Source organism: Carcharhinus amblyrhynchos, chromosome 33 (assembly GCF_965287045.1).
Source record: "Carcharhinus amblyrhynchos chromosome 33, sCarAmb.v2.hapA, whole genome shotgun sequence".
Taxonomy (NCBI): Eukaryota; Metazoa; Chordata; class Chondrichthyes; order Carcharhiniformes; family Carcharhinidae; genus Carcharhinus; species Carcharhinus amblyrhynchos.
In genome coordinates this window covers 4694199-4707683 of record NC_137356.1, presented here as the reverse complement: position 1 = coordinate 4707683, position 13485 = coordinate 4694199, and the positions used below count along the sequence as shown (strand labels likewise).

At 48.0% G+C, this 13485-nt stretch overlaps 1 protein-coding gene across 1 annotated transcript in view; it reads right to left on the bottom strand.

Annotated features, from left to right (window-relative positions):
• vav1 (vav guanine nucleotide exchange factor 1) overlaps positions 1-13485 on the bottom strand; it is a 122054-nt gene that overhangs the window by 27115 nt on the left and 81454 nt on the right. The window contains 8 exon segments of the mRNA XM_080216505.1: positions 679-765; positions 869-937; positions 2088-2183; positions 4872-4971; positions 6378-6481; positions 8827-8895; positions 11161-11259; positions 12720-12828. Of these exon segments, the coding sequence (XP_080072631.1) occupies positions 679-765; positions 869-937; positions 2088-2183; positions 4872-4971; positions 6378-6481; positions 8827-8895; positions 11161-11259; positions 12720-12828 (733 nt within the window).

The window sequence follows — 13485 nt, the reverse complement described above, 5'->3', positions numbered from 1 at the left end:
TGGTGAATGTATCTACCAACCTTCTTCATATCATGCCGACACTATTGTTAAGAAAGCCCGCCAATGCCTCTACTTTCTCAGAAGACTGAGGAAATTTGGCATGTCCACAATGACTCTCACCAACTTTAACAGATGCACCATAGAAAGCATTCTTTCCGGACGTATCACAGCTTGGTACGGGCTCCTGCTCTGACCAAGATCGCAACGAACTACAAAAGGTCGTGAATGTAGGCCAATCCATCACGTAAACCAGCCTCCTGTCCATTGACTCTGTCTACACTTCCTGCTGCCTTGGAAAAGCAGCCAACATAATTAAGGACCCCACGCACCCCGGACATTCTCTCTTCCACCTTCTTCCGTCAGGATAAAGATACAAAAGTCTGAGGTCACGTACCGACTCAAGAACAGCTTCTTCCCTGCTGTTGTTAGACTTTTGACTGGACCTACCTTGAATTAAGTTGACCTTCTCTACACCCTACCTATGACTGTAACACTACATTCTGCACTCTCTTGTTTCCTTCTCTACGAACAGTATGTTTTGTCTGCATAGTGCGCAAGAAACAATACTTTCCAATGTATATGCTAACACATGTGACAATAATACATCAAACCAAAGCAAAAAAGATGTTATACAAGTGGATGAACACTATTAAGACACTTTTATTACTCTGGACTTACCAAATTCTCTATTGATAACTGGAAGCTTGTGATTTGTTTGAGAGTTTCACTGTCTCTTTTCACTTCATTTATAGACTGGGCCAAATCCTAAAGCAGGGGGAATGAGTGAAGGTAAATACATCATTAATTCTCCATAATTAATTCTCGACACTATATAAAGATATAAAGTTGGAAAGCAACGTCTACTCACCCTCATGGAATCCAAGGCTGATCGCAAGTTCTCCTTTTCTTTTTCATCAGTGGTGTGTTTAACTAATTCCTGCAACAACACATTAGTGAGACATGAGAGTGTGATCCAGTATGAACAGCACAGTGGCACAGTGGGTTAGCGCTGCTGCCTCACAGCGTCAGGAACCCGGGTTCGATTCCCGGCTTGGGTCACTGTCTGTGTGGACTCTAAATGTTCTCCCCGTGTCTGCGTGGGTTTCCTCCCACAGTCCAAAGATGTGCAGGTTAGGTGGATTGACCATGCTAAGCTGCCCCTTAGCATCAGGGGGATTAGCCAGGGTAAATGCATGGGGATAGGATCTGGATGGGATTGTGGTTGGTACAGACTCGATGGGCCGAATGGCCTCCTTCCGCACAATAGGGATCCTATGAACTTAAGGATGAGAACTTGTCTCCTCTAAATCGAACTTGCCAGCCCAATTTGGACACATATTTGCTGTTTCTTCATCATTGTCGGGTTAAATTCCTGGAACTCCCTCCCTTACAGCACGGGGGGTGTACCTACACCGCAGCAGTTCAAGAAGGCAGCTCACTGCAGTCTTCTTAATGTCTACCAGGGATGGACAATGAAATGCCAGTGACGCCCACATCACCAGACTTTTTTTTTTAAGCGTTCCTGTCCCTGAAAATATTGACTCATCTTGGGGTTCCAAGGTGATTTCATTCCAGTTCCAAAATGAGGGTGGCACTTGTGGATAGCACTGTTATTTCACAGCGCCAGGGATCCAGCTTCAATTCTGGCCTCGGGTGACTATGTGGAGTCTGCATGTTCTCCCCGTGTCTGTGTGGGTTTCCTCTGGGTGCTCCGGTTTCCTCCCACAGTCCAAAGGTGTGCCATTTGAGTGGATTGGCCATCTTAAATTGGCCCTAAGTGTCCTAAGATAATCTTTGGATCTTAGTGTCCAAAGATTTGTAGATTAGGGGGATTTGTCATGCTAAATAGCCCCTTACTGTCCAAAGATGTATAGGTTGGGGGGCTGGCCATGCTAAATTGCCCCTAAGTGTCCAAAACATGCTGGTTAGGGTGCATTGGCTGTGCTAAATTCTACCTTAGTGTACCTGAAAAGATGTTGCAGTGTGGCAACTCGGGGATTTTCACAGTAACTTCATTGCAGTGTTAATGTAAGCTTATTGGTGATACCAATAAATAAACATTCTTTAAACTCTCTGCATTTGCCTACCTGAAGCAGAAGGTGATACTTGAGGACTCTTTGCATGGGTACCATCAAGAGGTCCCGTAGGGTAAATCTTCCATTGTTCGCTCTGTTGGAGCACTCCTGATAAAAAGAACACCAAGAATTACAGTAGACAACCCTTAGAGATGGTAATGCTTTGCTTTTTGCTGAGTGAATAAAGGCACAAGGTGGAGTCATGGAGAATAATTACAAAGTGAGTGTTATTATAGAGGTATCTTCTCTTGCAGAAGACAGTCTCACCAATGGAAGCCCGTCAAACAGAACACAATCTCTTTCAATAGAGCATTCTCACCAATCGACCCCCTCCCAGATCCACATCATGCAAAATCCATTTCTTAACTATCGACGATCTTAAATCCCCAACAAAGACCCCCTTGAAATTTCACAGTGCTCTGGTTTAAACACAGTGGGTGCAACCCCCCACACACCAAAGATGTGTAGGTTAGGGGGATTGGCCATGCTAAATTGCCCCTTAGTGTCCAAAGATGTGGAGGTTAGGTGGATTGGCTATTGGATAGGATGGGGTGTGTGGGCCTGGGTATGCTTTCTCTCAAACAGTCGCTGCTGACTCGATGGGCCGGATGGCCTCCTTCTACACTATAAGGATTCTATGAAATGTCATTTGTGTCAAGCACCCAGGTAAGAACTCCCATGGCAGCAGCAGAAAGTTGCTGGTGAGTCTTCTTAAAGTGGCACTCGCTCTCCCTACTGGCAGCAGAATTTGAAATTGGCTGTTACCCCGCTGCGTTCCGTGGTGTGTTGAGGGAGGACGTCGCTACCGTCCGGGGTCGAGGTGTCAGGGGAAGGTGGCCATTCCTCCCGGGCAAACTGTTCCAGGTTGTGGATTTCAAGATTAAAAATGAAACCAAACAAAGCAAAAGGTCTGGCTCAAAGAAACAAGGAAGATGCAAAGGTGGCGGGAAAGGTTAGGGAAAAGGGACTGGTCTCGATCAAAGCTACCGTTGGGCAATTTTAGCACTGATTGTTGTCGGGTTCACCGTTGTGTTTTGTCAGTTTGTTGTTTATTTTATAAATCTCAGAGATGCTGAGATGACACCAGTCTCTAAGTGGGGCAACAGGTTTATTTACAAGTCTTAAAGAATCTCATAAAATGTCTGAGCTCGTGCTTACAGTTTGGCTTCTAGTAGCTTCTATTGACTTAAGCTCTGAGTATTCGGCCAGACTCAACTAATCAAGCACATTGAACATAGACCGATTACCAGACTCACACAATCGAATGTAGAACACTGCACCCGCCTGGCTCCAAGTCAAAAGGAACTCAGCAAATTGTAAACCCCTCTCCACATGCCCCCATGTTATTAATGTTAAAACCACTGAAATGAAGAGATTTGTCCTGTATGGTCACTGCAAAATGTAAAGGAATCCTTCAGCGCATATCTGGAAAATTTGGTCAGAATTGATTGTAACAATTCACCCTGTGTGGAACTGGACATAGATAAGCAGGGACAGGATTGGGCATCACTTGTGTGTGTGTCTTGGGCAACCCATACATATATGGTCATACAATCACAGTGCAGAAAGAGGCCATTCAGCCCATCGAGTCTGCACCGACCACCCAGGTCCTATTCCCATAACCCCACCTATTTACCCTGCTAATCCCCCCCTGGCACTGAGGGACAATTCAGCATGGTCAATCCCCCTTAACCCCCGCACAGCTTGGGACTGTGGGAGAAACTGGAGGAAACCCATGCAGACACAGGGAGAACGTGCAGACTCCACGCAGACAATGACCTGAGGCCAGAATCGAACCAGGGTCCATGGCGCTGTGAGGCAGCAGTGCTAATCACTGTGCCACCGTGCCGTGGTTGCAGTGAGCTGTGAGGAGGAACCCTTTCATGTGGTGATTTGTTACCCTTACACGAGAATAGCTTCTGAGCAGGTCTGTTTGGTTATGTTCAGATGTAGCTCCAATGGGCATGAGTTTGGATCTGTCATTAAGAATGGCATGTGTTTTAGAATCATGCGTGTTAAGGATGTCTAGGGGTGGCACGGTGGCACCCCTAGACATCAAAGTTCTGGGGATCCGGTTCATTACCGTCTTGGGTCACCGTCTGTCTGGAGTCTGCACATTCTCCCTGTGTCTGCGTGGGTTTCCTCTGGGTGCTCCAGTTTTCTCTCACAGTCTGAAAGACGTGCTGGTTAGGGCGCATTGGCCGTGCTAAATTCTCCCTCAGTGTACCCGAACAGGCGACCAGGGCATTTTCACAGTAACTTCATTGCGGTGTTAATGTAAGCCTACTTGTACTAATAAATAAACATTACTTTTACACTACTATTCCCATCCCTTTGTCGGAGTTACACACATTGTACCTGTTACAGCTGAAAAAAATAGGTGACAGCCACTCGTTGGATCATTCCTCTGGGCAATGCCTGGACCGACTAGAGTCAAGCCACTGGTTTAAATTTCAAACAATACTTGACAGTTAACTGTCACTCAATATCAACTGGTGTATTTTCCATGGCAATCCCTCTACCAACCAGAGTCCAGTTCCCAACCACTCAGCACTCTCTTCTCGTACAGCATAAAGTTGCCGTTTCCCCTGATAATTTTTTTCATTGTCCTGATGAGTGCAGGACGAAAAGTTTCGACAGGATGCCTCTTCTTTCAGAGACACTCAAGCTCCGTACCAATGAATGCTGAGAGATTCTGCCACCTCAGCGAGTGTCAGTTGGTAAGTGAAACAGGAAGGAAGCTGTGGGGAACTGTAAGTGGATGCAGCGCGGTCACGTTGAAGAGCCTCCTCCTACCTGCAGCTTCATCTGGACGTCTTCTCTAAGGCTCGCGACCTTGTCCAAGTGTTTTGTGGCAGCCTCCACCTGGCTGCAGTACCTTCCGTACAGTAACAACCTTCGGGAAGACAAAGGAAGGATGTTAGTGATCCCGGCACAGATCCTGGTCACAGTCAATCAATCAGTGCCAACTCGCCGCATCGATCACTGGGTGGGTGGTGGCAATGGGGGACGGGGGGGAGTGGGCGGTGGGGCAGGGCCTGGGGTGGCAATGTCAAATTACGCTAATCATCCAGAGGTCCAGGCTATTGCACCGGCGGAGAGTGGACACGGGTTCAAATCCCCCAAAGCCAGCTGGAGGAATTTAAACTCAGTTTATCGAACCTGCAAATGAAAGATTATCTCAGATCGTGAAACTATCAGCAAACCCATCTTTAGGAGGCCTTGTGGCACAGTGGGTGTGGCGCCCCTAGCACTGGACCGGAAGGTCCAGGTTCGAGTCCAGCGCCAGGACCTGTTGGCCATGGAAGGAGTGTTCAACGCTGTTCCGCTGGGAAAGCAACTTCCCTCACTATTCCCCAACGGGTAAAAAACATCAGTATCTGTGTGAAGATACACCATGAACTTTCACCCATGTCCTTCAGGGAAGGAAATCGGCCACCCTAACCCAGCCTTGCCTACACCTGACTCACAGCAATTGCAAGGAGGCGATGGCCTAGTGGTATTATCGCTAGACTATTAACCCAGAAACTCAGCTAATGTCCTGGGGACCCGGGTTCGAATCTCAGCCACGGGAATTTGAATTCAATAAAAAATATCTGGAATTAAGAGTCTACTGATAACCACGTAACCATTGTGGGAAAAACCCATCCGGTTCACTAATGTCCCTTTAGGGAAGGAAATCTGCCGTCCTTACCCGGTCTGGCCTATATGTGACTCCAGAGCCACAGCAATGTGGTTGACTCTTAACTGCCCTCTGAAATGACCAAGCGAGACACTCAGTTCAAGGGGCAGTTAGGGATGGGCAATAAATGTTGCCCCAGTGACACCCACATCCCGTGAAAGGATTTTTAAAAACTCTTATCGGAGAAAGACTCTAAATGAAGGAGACACAAGCTGCTAAAGCAACTTAATTTATTGCAGAAAGAGGCTCGATTGGTTAAAGGTGCTTTTGGAATCGATTCTGTTTGGACAGAAACCTCACCCAGCCACATCATCAAAAATCTGTGGCTCAATATAGTTAGGCCGACATACATACGCACTTATGCATATATACATGCACGCACACACATGTATACACACACACACAAACACATATGCATGCACGCACATCCAAACACATGCACAATTGCACACACGCATACACACATGACGGCGCACACACACCTTCATACAGACATGTGTTCACACACATGTGCACACACACACGCACATGCATGCATACACATGTGCATACAAGCACATGCACGCGCGCACACACCCACACACACATGTGCATATATACACACAAACACACACGCTCACCTTTTCTTGTAATTATTGAAGATTTCATGGAGGTTCTGGGCGTTCTGGGTTTTGATCGAGATTTGGATTTCTTCTAGTAAACCTCTGTGTACATTCAGTAGTTCCTGTGGACAGACAAACATAAAGTAATGTTGCTGCAGCCTGCCCCTTCCTCCTGGCGACAAGCACGGGCTGGAGAGTGGGAGACAGGAGAGAGAGGCAGCTTATCCCGAGTATGCTGAGCGTGCAGGCAGTGGGAAGGCTCTTGACTGATGGTACAGGCTCAGGAGTACCAACCTCAGGAGTACCAAGCTCAGAAATACCAAGCTCAGAAATACCAAGCTCAGAAATACCAACCTCAGAAATACCAAGCTCAGGAATACCAAGCTCAGAAATACCAACCTCAGAAATACCAAGCTCAGGAATACCAAGCTCAGAAATACCAAGCTCAGGAATACCAAGCTCAGGAATACCAAGCTCAGGAATACCAACCTCAGAAATACCAAGCTCAGGAATACCAACCTCAGAAATACCAAGCTCAGGAATACCAAGCTCAGAAATACCAAGCTCAGGAATACCAAGCTCAGGAATACCAAGCTCAGGAATACCAACCTCAGAAATACCAAGCTCAGGAATACCAAGCTCAGGAATACCAAGCTCAGGAATACCAACCTCAGAAATACCAAGCTCAGGAATACCAAGCTCAGGAATACCAAGCTCAGGAATACCAACCTCAGAAATACCAACCTCAGAAATACCAAGCTCAGGAATACCAAGCTCAGGAATACCAAGCTCAGGAATACCAAGCTCAGGAATACCAAGCCAGCGTGATTCCACATAGGATCCCGGCTCTGACCCAGCCACAGCCGATGGAGCAAAGTCCACGCCATCTGCTGTGAAGCTCCCAGTGCCATTCACGATCCACCTGAGAATGTAGCTCCTTCCTGCCTCCCCCCTCCCCACCCCAAGGTGCCTCTCCCTTTGCTCTGCCTTCCCCCTCCATCCTCACTTGGTTCAGATGTGATTGGGATGTTGATACAACTGAGGAGTTGAGGCTGGGGCTCTGTTATGTGAGACTGCTTCAGATGCAATGGGGGGGGGGGGGTGGGGGGGTGGGGGGGGGGGTGGGGGGGTGGGGGGAGGGGCGGGGGTGGTCAGGGGGAGGGTTAAAATTGGTCTACACGGTTAACACAAGATGGGTTCACAGTAATCCAGCTCCTTGCTTTCCACTGTGTCCCCTTCTGCACTGTAGCACAGTGTTAGACAGGATGGCACAGTGGCACGGTGGATAGCACTGCTGCCTCACAGCACCAGGGGCCTGAGTTCGATTCCCGGCTCGGGTCACTGTCTGTGCGGAGTCTGCATGTTCTCTCCGTGTCTGTGTGGGTTTCCTCCCACACTCCAAATATGTGCGGGTTAGATGGATTGCTAAATTGTCAGGGGGACTGGCTAGGGTAAATGGGTGGGGTTATGGGGACAGGGCCTGGGTGGGATTGTGGTCGATGCAGACTCGATGGGCCGAATGGCTTCTTTCTGCACGGTGGGGGCTCTATGATTTTCCAGCATTTTCTGATATTCCAGCATCCGCAGTAATTGTTTATTTTTTTACCTCAGGACAGAGCCTGTGTTTAACTGGTCACACACTGGGTCAGCCCCTGCACCGTGAAGGTCAGAGGTTAAATCACATCAGGCCAGGCCTGGATGTAGCCCACTGGCCTGGACCCAGTTTGTTTTCGCCGCCTCCGTTCTAGTATCTTTCCCGACGGGGTAACTTCATTGCAAGCCTACTTGTGACACTAAAATATTTATAGGGTCAGTTCCAGAACCTTCTACAACATGTTTGCTTTGCTCTGAGTCGTCACACCCGGCTTAACTAATCAAACACAGTCAGCATCAATAGTGAACAGACTCACATAATCAGAAACAAAACGAATGAGGTGACATTGGGCGGGATTCTCCCGCTGAATGCCAAATTCTCTGTTCGTCCCCCCCTCTGGCGAGGGTTGGCACAGTCTCACAACACCAGGTTAAAGTCCAACCAGTTTATTTGATAGTAAACTCACAAGCTTTCAGCATTTGCCCCTTCGTCAGTTGAGTGGAGTGTTCTGGTCTCATACAGAGCATATAAAAGGCACACACAGTATGCCTTTATACTGTGTGTGTGTGTGCCTTTATGTGCTCTGTTTGAGACCAGAACTCTCCACTCAACTGACGCATGGTCAAACCCCGAAAGCTTATGGTTTTACTATCAAATAAACCTATTGGACTTTAACCTGGTGTTGTGAGACTGTGCCAACCCTCGCCAGAGGGGGGGACAGAGAATTTGGCATTCAGCTAAATTGGGAACTTTGGGAACAGCTGAGGTGCCCAACTCAGAATAAGATAAATAGATTGGATAAATAGAGTGTTTCCCAAACCACTCAGATTAAAATAAAGAGCAAATCATTGGCGACAACAGCGAATGGCTCACCTCGATGTTGAGGAATATGTTCTCCAGGTCATGCGCGTTGAGAAATCGATGCAACGGTTTAAAAAAATGCTGTAAAACAGAAAGAGAGATTACTGAGAAGTCAGTGATCACCAATTTACTCAACCACCAAAGGACAAGACAACTCTGAGGCACCTTTTTAGAAACATTTGTTCATACATAGGAACTTAAGAACTTGGAGCAGGAGTCGGCCATCTGGCCCCTCGAGCCTGCTCCGCCATTCAATAAGATCATGGCTGCTCTTTTTGTGGACTCAGCTCCACTTACCCACCCGCTCACCATAACCCTTAATCCCTTTACTGTTCAAAACTCTATCTATCTTCGCCTTAAAAACATTCAATGAGGGAGCCTCAATTGGGCAGGGAATTCCACAGATTCACAACCCTTTGTGTGAAGAAGTTCCTCCTCAACTCAGTCCTAAATCTGCTCCCCCTTATTTTGAGGTCATGCCCCCTAGTTCTAGTTTCACCCGCCAGTGGAAACAACTTCCCTGCTTCTATCTTATCTAATCCCTTCATAATCTTATATGTTTCTATAAGATCTCCCCTCCTTCTTCTGAATTCCAATGAGTATATCCCTAGTCTACTCAGTCTCTCCTCATAAGCCAATCCTGTCAACTCCAGAATCAACCTAGTGAATCTCCTCTGCACCCCCTCCAGTGCCAGTATATCCCTTCTCAAGTAAGGAGACCAAAACTACACAGTTCTCCAGGTGTGACCTCACCAACACCTTATACAGCTGCAACATAACCTCGCTGTTTTTAAACTCCATCCCTCGAGAAATGAAGGACAAAATTCCATTCGCCTTCTTAATTACCTGCTGCACCTGCAAACCAACTCCTTGAGATTCCTGCACAAGGACACCCAGGTCCCTCGGCACCGCAGCATGCTGCAATTTTTTACCATTTAAATAATAGTCCATTTTGCTGTTATTCCTACCAAACTGGATGACCTCACATTTACCAACATTGTACTCCATCTGCCAGACCCTCACCCACTTAATTAGACATTTTTTTTAGACATTCATGGAATGTGCGCATCACTGGCTGGTCAGAGTTTACTGCCCATCATTAATTGCCCTAAAAGAGTGGCTTTCCGGGTCATTTCAGCGGATATTTAAGAATCAACTACATTTCCATGGGTCTGGAGTCACATGTAGGCCAGAAATATTCAAACTGGTCCTTCTACTGTACAAGGTAACATGGCAATAGTTAAACATAAAGAGCTCTTTGCAAGTTCAAAGTGTAATTAATACCAACATCAGGATCCAATAGACAACAAGAACACTTTTTTGTTATTCATCCATGGGACATGGACATCGTTGGCTGGACCAACATTTATTGCCCATCCCTAGTTGCCCTTGGAGGGCAGTTGAGAGTCAACCACATTGCTGTGGCTCTGGAGTCACATGTAGGCCAGACCGGGTAAGGACGGCAGATTTCCTTCCCTAAAGGACATTAGTGAACCAGATGGGGTTTTCCGGCAAAGGTTTCATGGTCATCAGTACATTCTTAATTCCAGATTTTTTAATTGAATTCAAATTCCACCATCTGCCGTGGCGGGATTCGAACCCGGGTCCTCAGAGCATTAGCTGAATTTCTGGATTAATCATCTAACAACAATAAGGGTGAAGAAGGCATTCAGCATGCTTGGTTTCATTGGTCAGGAGTTGGGATGTCTTGTTGAAGTTTGTACAAGACATTGGTAAGGCCACACTTGGAATACTGTGTACAGTTCTGGTCACCCTATTGTAGAAAGGATATTATTAAACTAGAAAGAGTGCAGAAAAGATTTACTAGGATGCTACCAGGACTTGATGCTTTGAGTTATAAGGAGAGACTGGGACTTTTTTCCCTGGAGCGTAGGAGGCTTAGGGTGATCTTATAGAGGTCTATAAAATAATGAGGGGCACAGATCAGCTAGATAGTCAATATCTTTTCCCAAAGATAGGGGAGTCTAAAACTAGGGGGCATAGGTTTAAGTAAAGAGGAAAGAGATATAACAGTGTCCAGAGGGGCAACTTTTTTCACACAGAGGGTGGTGAGTGTCTGGAACAAGCTGCTGGAGGTGGTAACAGAGGCAGGTACAATTTTGTCTTTTAAAAAAGCATTTAGAGAGTTACATGGGTAAGATGGGTACAGAGGGATATGGGCCAAACGTGGGCAATTGGGGCTAGCTTAATGGTTAAAAACTGGACAATTTGGGCCGCAGGGCCTGTTTCCATGCTGCAAACCTCTCGATAATAGTACGCGGCCATGGTCTACACAAACTGGTACATTCTGTTCCTTGCCCGTTGGCTCCCTGGCCTTGAACCTACCTGATGTATGGACTCTAACGTTTCCGTGTATTTTTCCTCTGTCTGTCTAATTTCCTGAAGGCAGCAATTCCGTTTATCGAACTCAGTCATCTTCTGTGGCTGGAATATAGATGCCCAACATCCCGGTGGTGAGACAATGACTCATTTCATCGAACAGTACGCCCCCACCCAAAAACACAATTCCCAAATCTCCACCTGCCCTGCCTTCCCTGCAACCACCCCCCCCACCATCTCCACCCCCCCGCCAACATCTCCACCCCCGCCCCCATCCCCCCACCCTCCTCCCAACCCACCTCTCCTTCACTGGGACACGGGGTCACCGTTAAGTGGCTGCCCGCGGGAATGGGAGGTTGTGAGCCCAACCGCGTGAATCGTAGGATCAGAGGCCGGAATTCTCCGGTCGTTCACTCTGGCGGGAATCTCCGGTCCCGCCAGCGGCGCAACCCCAGCCCCACCCCGCCGCCTGCAGGTTTCCCGTGGGGTGACATCAATGGGAGTTCCCACTGACAGCGGCAGGACGAGAGAACCCAGCCGCGAGGAAACAATCCAGCGCCTCCCCCTGGCAGGAAACGCATGGCTGGGAGGCCGGACAATCTCGCCCGTAAAATCGCTACAGTGCAGAGAGAGGCCATTCAGCCCATTGTACCTGCGCGACAATCCCACCCAGACCCTATCCCTGTAACCTCAGGCATTTACCCTGGCTAATCCCACTAAACTACACATCTTTGGACACCAAGGGGCAATTTAGCATGGCCAGTCCACCCTAACCTATACATCTTTGAACACTAAGGTGCAATTTAGTACGGCCAATCCCCCTAATCTGCACATCTTTGGAGTGCAGGAGGAAACTCGAGCACCTGGAGGAAACCCACGCAGACATGGGGAGAACGTGCAAACTCCGCACAGACAGTGACCCAAGCTGGGAATCGAACCCAGGTCCCTGGCGCTGTGAGGCAGCAGTGCTAACCCACTGTGCCATCATGTAGAGCACCGTTGGCACAAAGGTTGGCTTTAATGTTGAAACCATTCACTGCTCGGAGTGGCAGTACAATTTCTCAGGAACTTCTCCGAGAGTGTGGAAAATACAGTGCCAACCAGCACTGAATTCACCTTGTGGTCTCCTGGTAGTCAGTGGGCTTACACACACACACACACAGTAGGGTGGTAGCAGTTGAGTTCCCAGCAGCACCCCCCCCTCCATATGTTGCTATGTTACTTTAATCTGGTTGCCAGAGGGATGGGTTTCTATGGAGGGGAGTCGGAGGGTGGGGGTGTAATTCGCCCAGCTTTAGCCCCTGGCACCTCAGAACGATGATGGGTGGGCATGCCTGAGAGCAGATTCCCATCCCGAATTTCCTCACTGAGTGGAAAGCAGCAAAAATGGAGCCAGTCACCACCCAGGGCCTTCTCTTCGCAAGGACAAGACTTTGACCTGAGGTCTATCCTGGATATTGCAACCCAGCCAGTATAATCCTGACTCCCCCACCCCAACACTGCCCTGCCTGAACACAAGGGAAGGGGGCCAGGCGATGCCGGAGTTGGCAGCTGTGGTCTCGTACCGGTGCTAGGCCAACCTCAGTCCTCATCAGATCTTCATAGATTTCACCTCCTTCATCATCTTCGTTTTCCACGCAATCATAAAGGTCATCATCTTCCTCTCCAGTGTCACTGTTCAGACAAAGAATGTGGGCTCATGTGTTACATTAGTATAACTTCACACACTTCCACACACACACACTCACTCTCCCTCACACACATTCTCTTTTTCACACACATTCTCTCACTCTCTCTCACACATCTCTCACACACACACACTCACTCTCCTTCGTATACACACTCTCTCTTTCAAACACATTCTCTCACTCTCTCACACACACTCTCACACAAACACACACACTCTCTCTCACACAGTCTCAGTCACTCTCTCACACACTCACACTCACTCTCTCACACACACTCTTGCACAAACACACACGCTCTCTCAAGCAGTCTCAGTCACACTCTCTCACACACGCTCTCTCACAAACACACATTCTTTCACTCACATTCTCACTCGTACATTCTCTCACACATTATCTCTCTCACACACTCACTCACTCTCTCACTCACACACTCTCTCGCACACTCTCATTGACACACAGGAATCGAAACCTGGGTCCCTGGTGCTGTGAGGCAGCAGTGCTAACCACTGTGCCACTGTGCATAGCCAAGAAATCCTGGACCAGGGTTTTCCTGTTTTACCCGCCATCAGAATTGGGTAGTGGGCGGGGTGGGAGGGCATGGTGGGGTTGGGGTGGGAGTGTTTGGGAGTGGGGTGCAGACTAT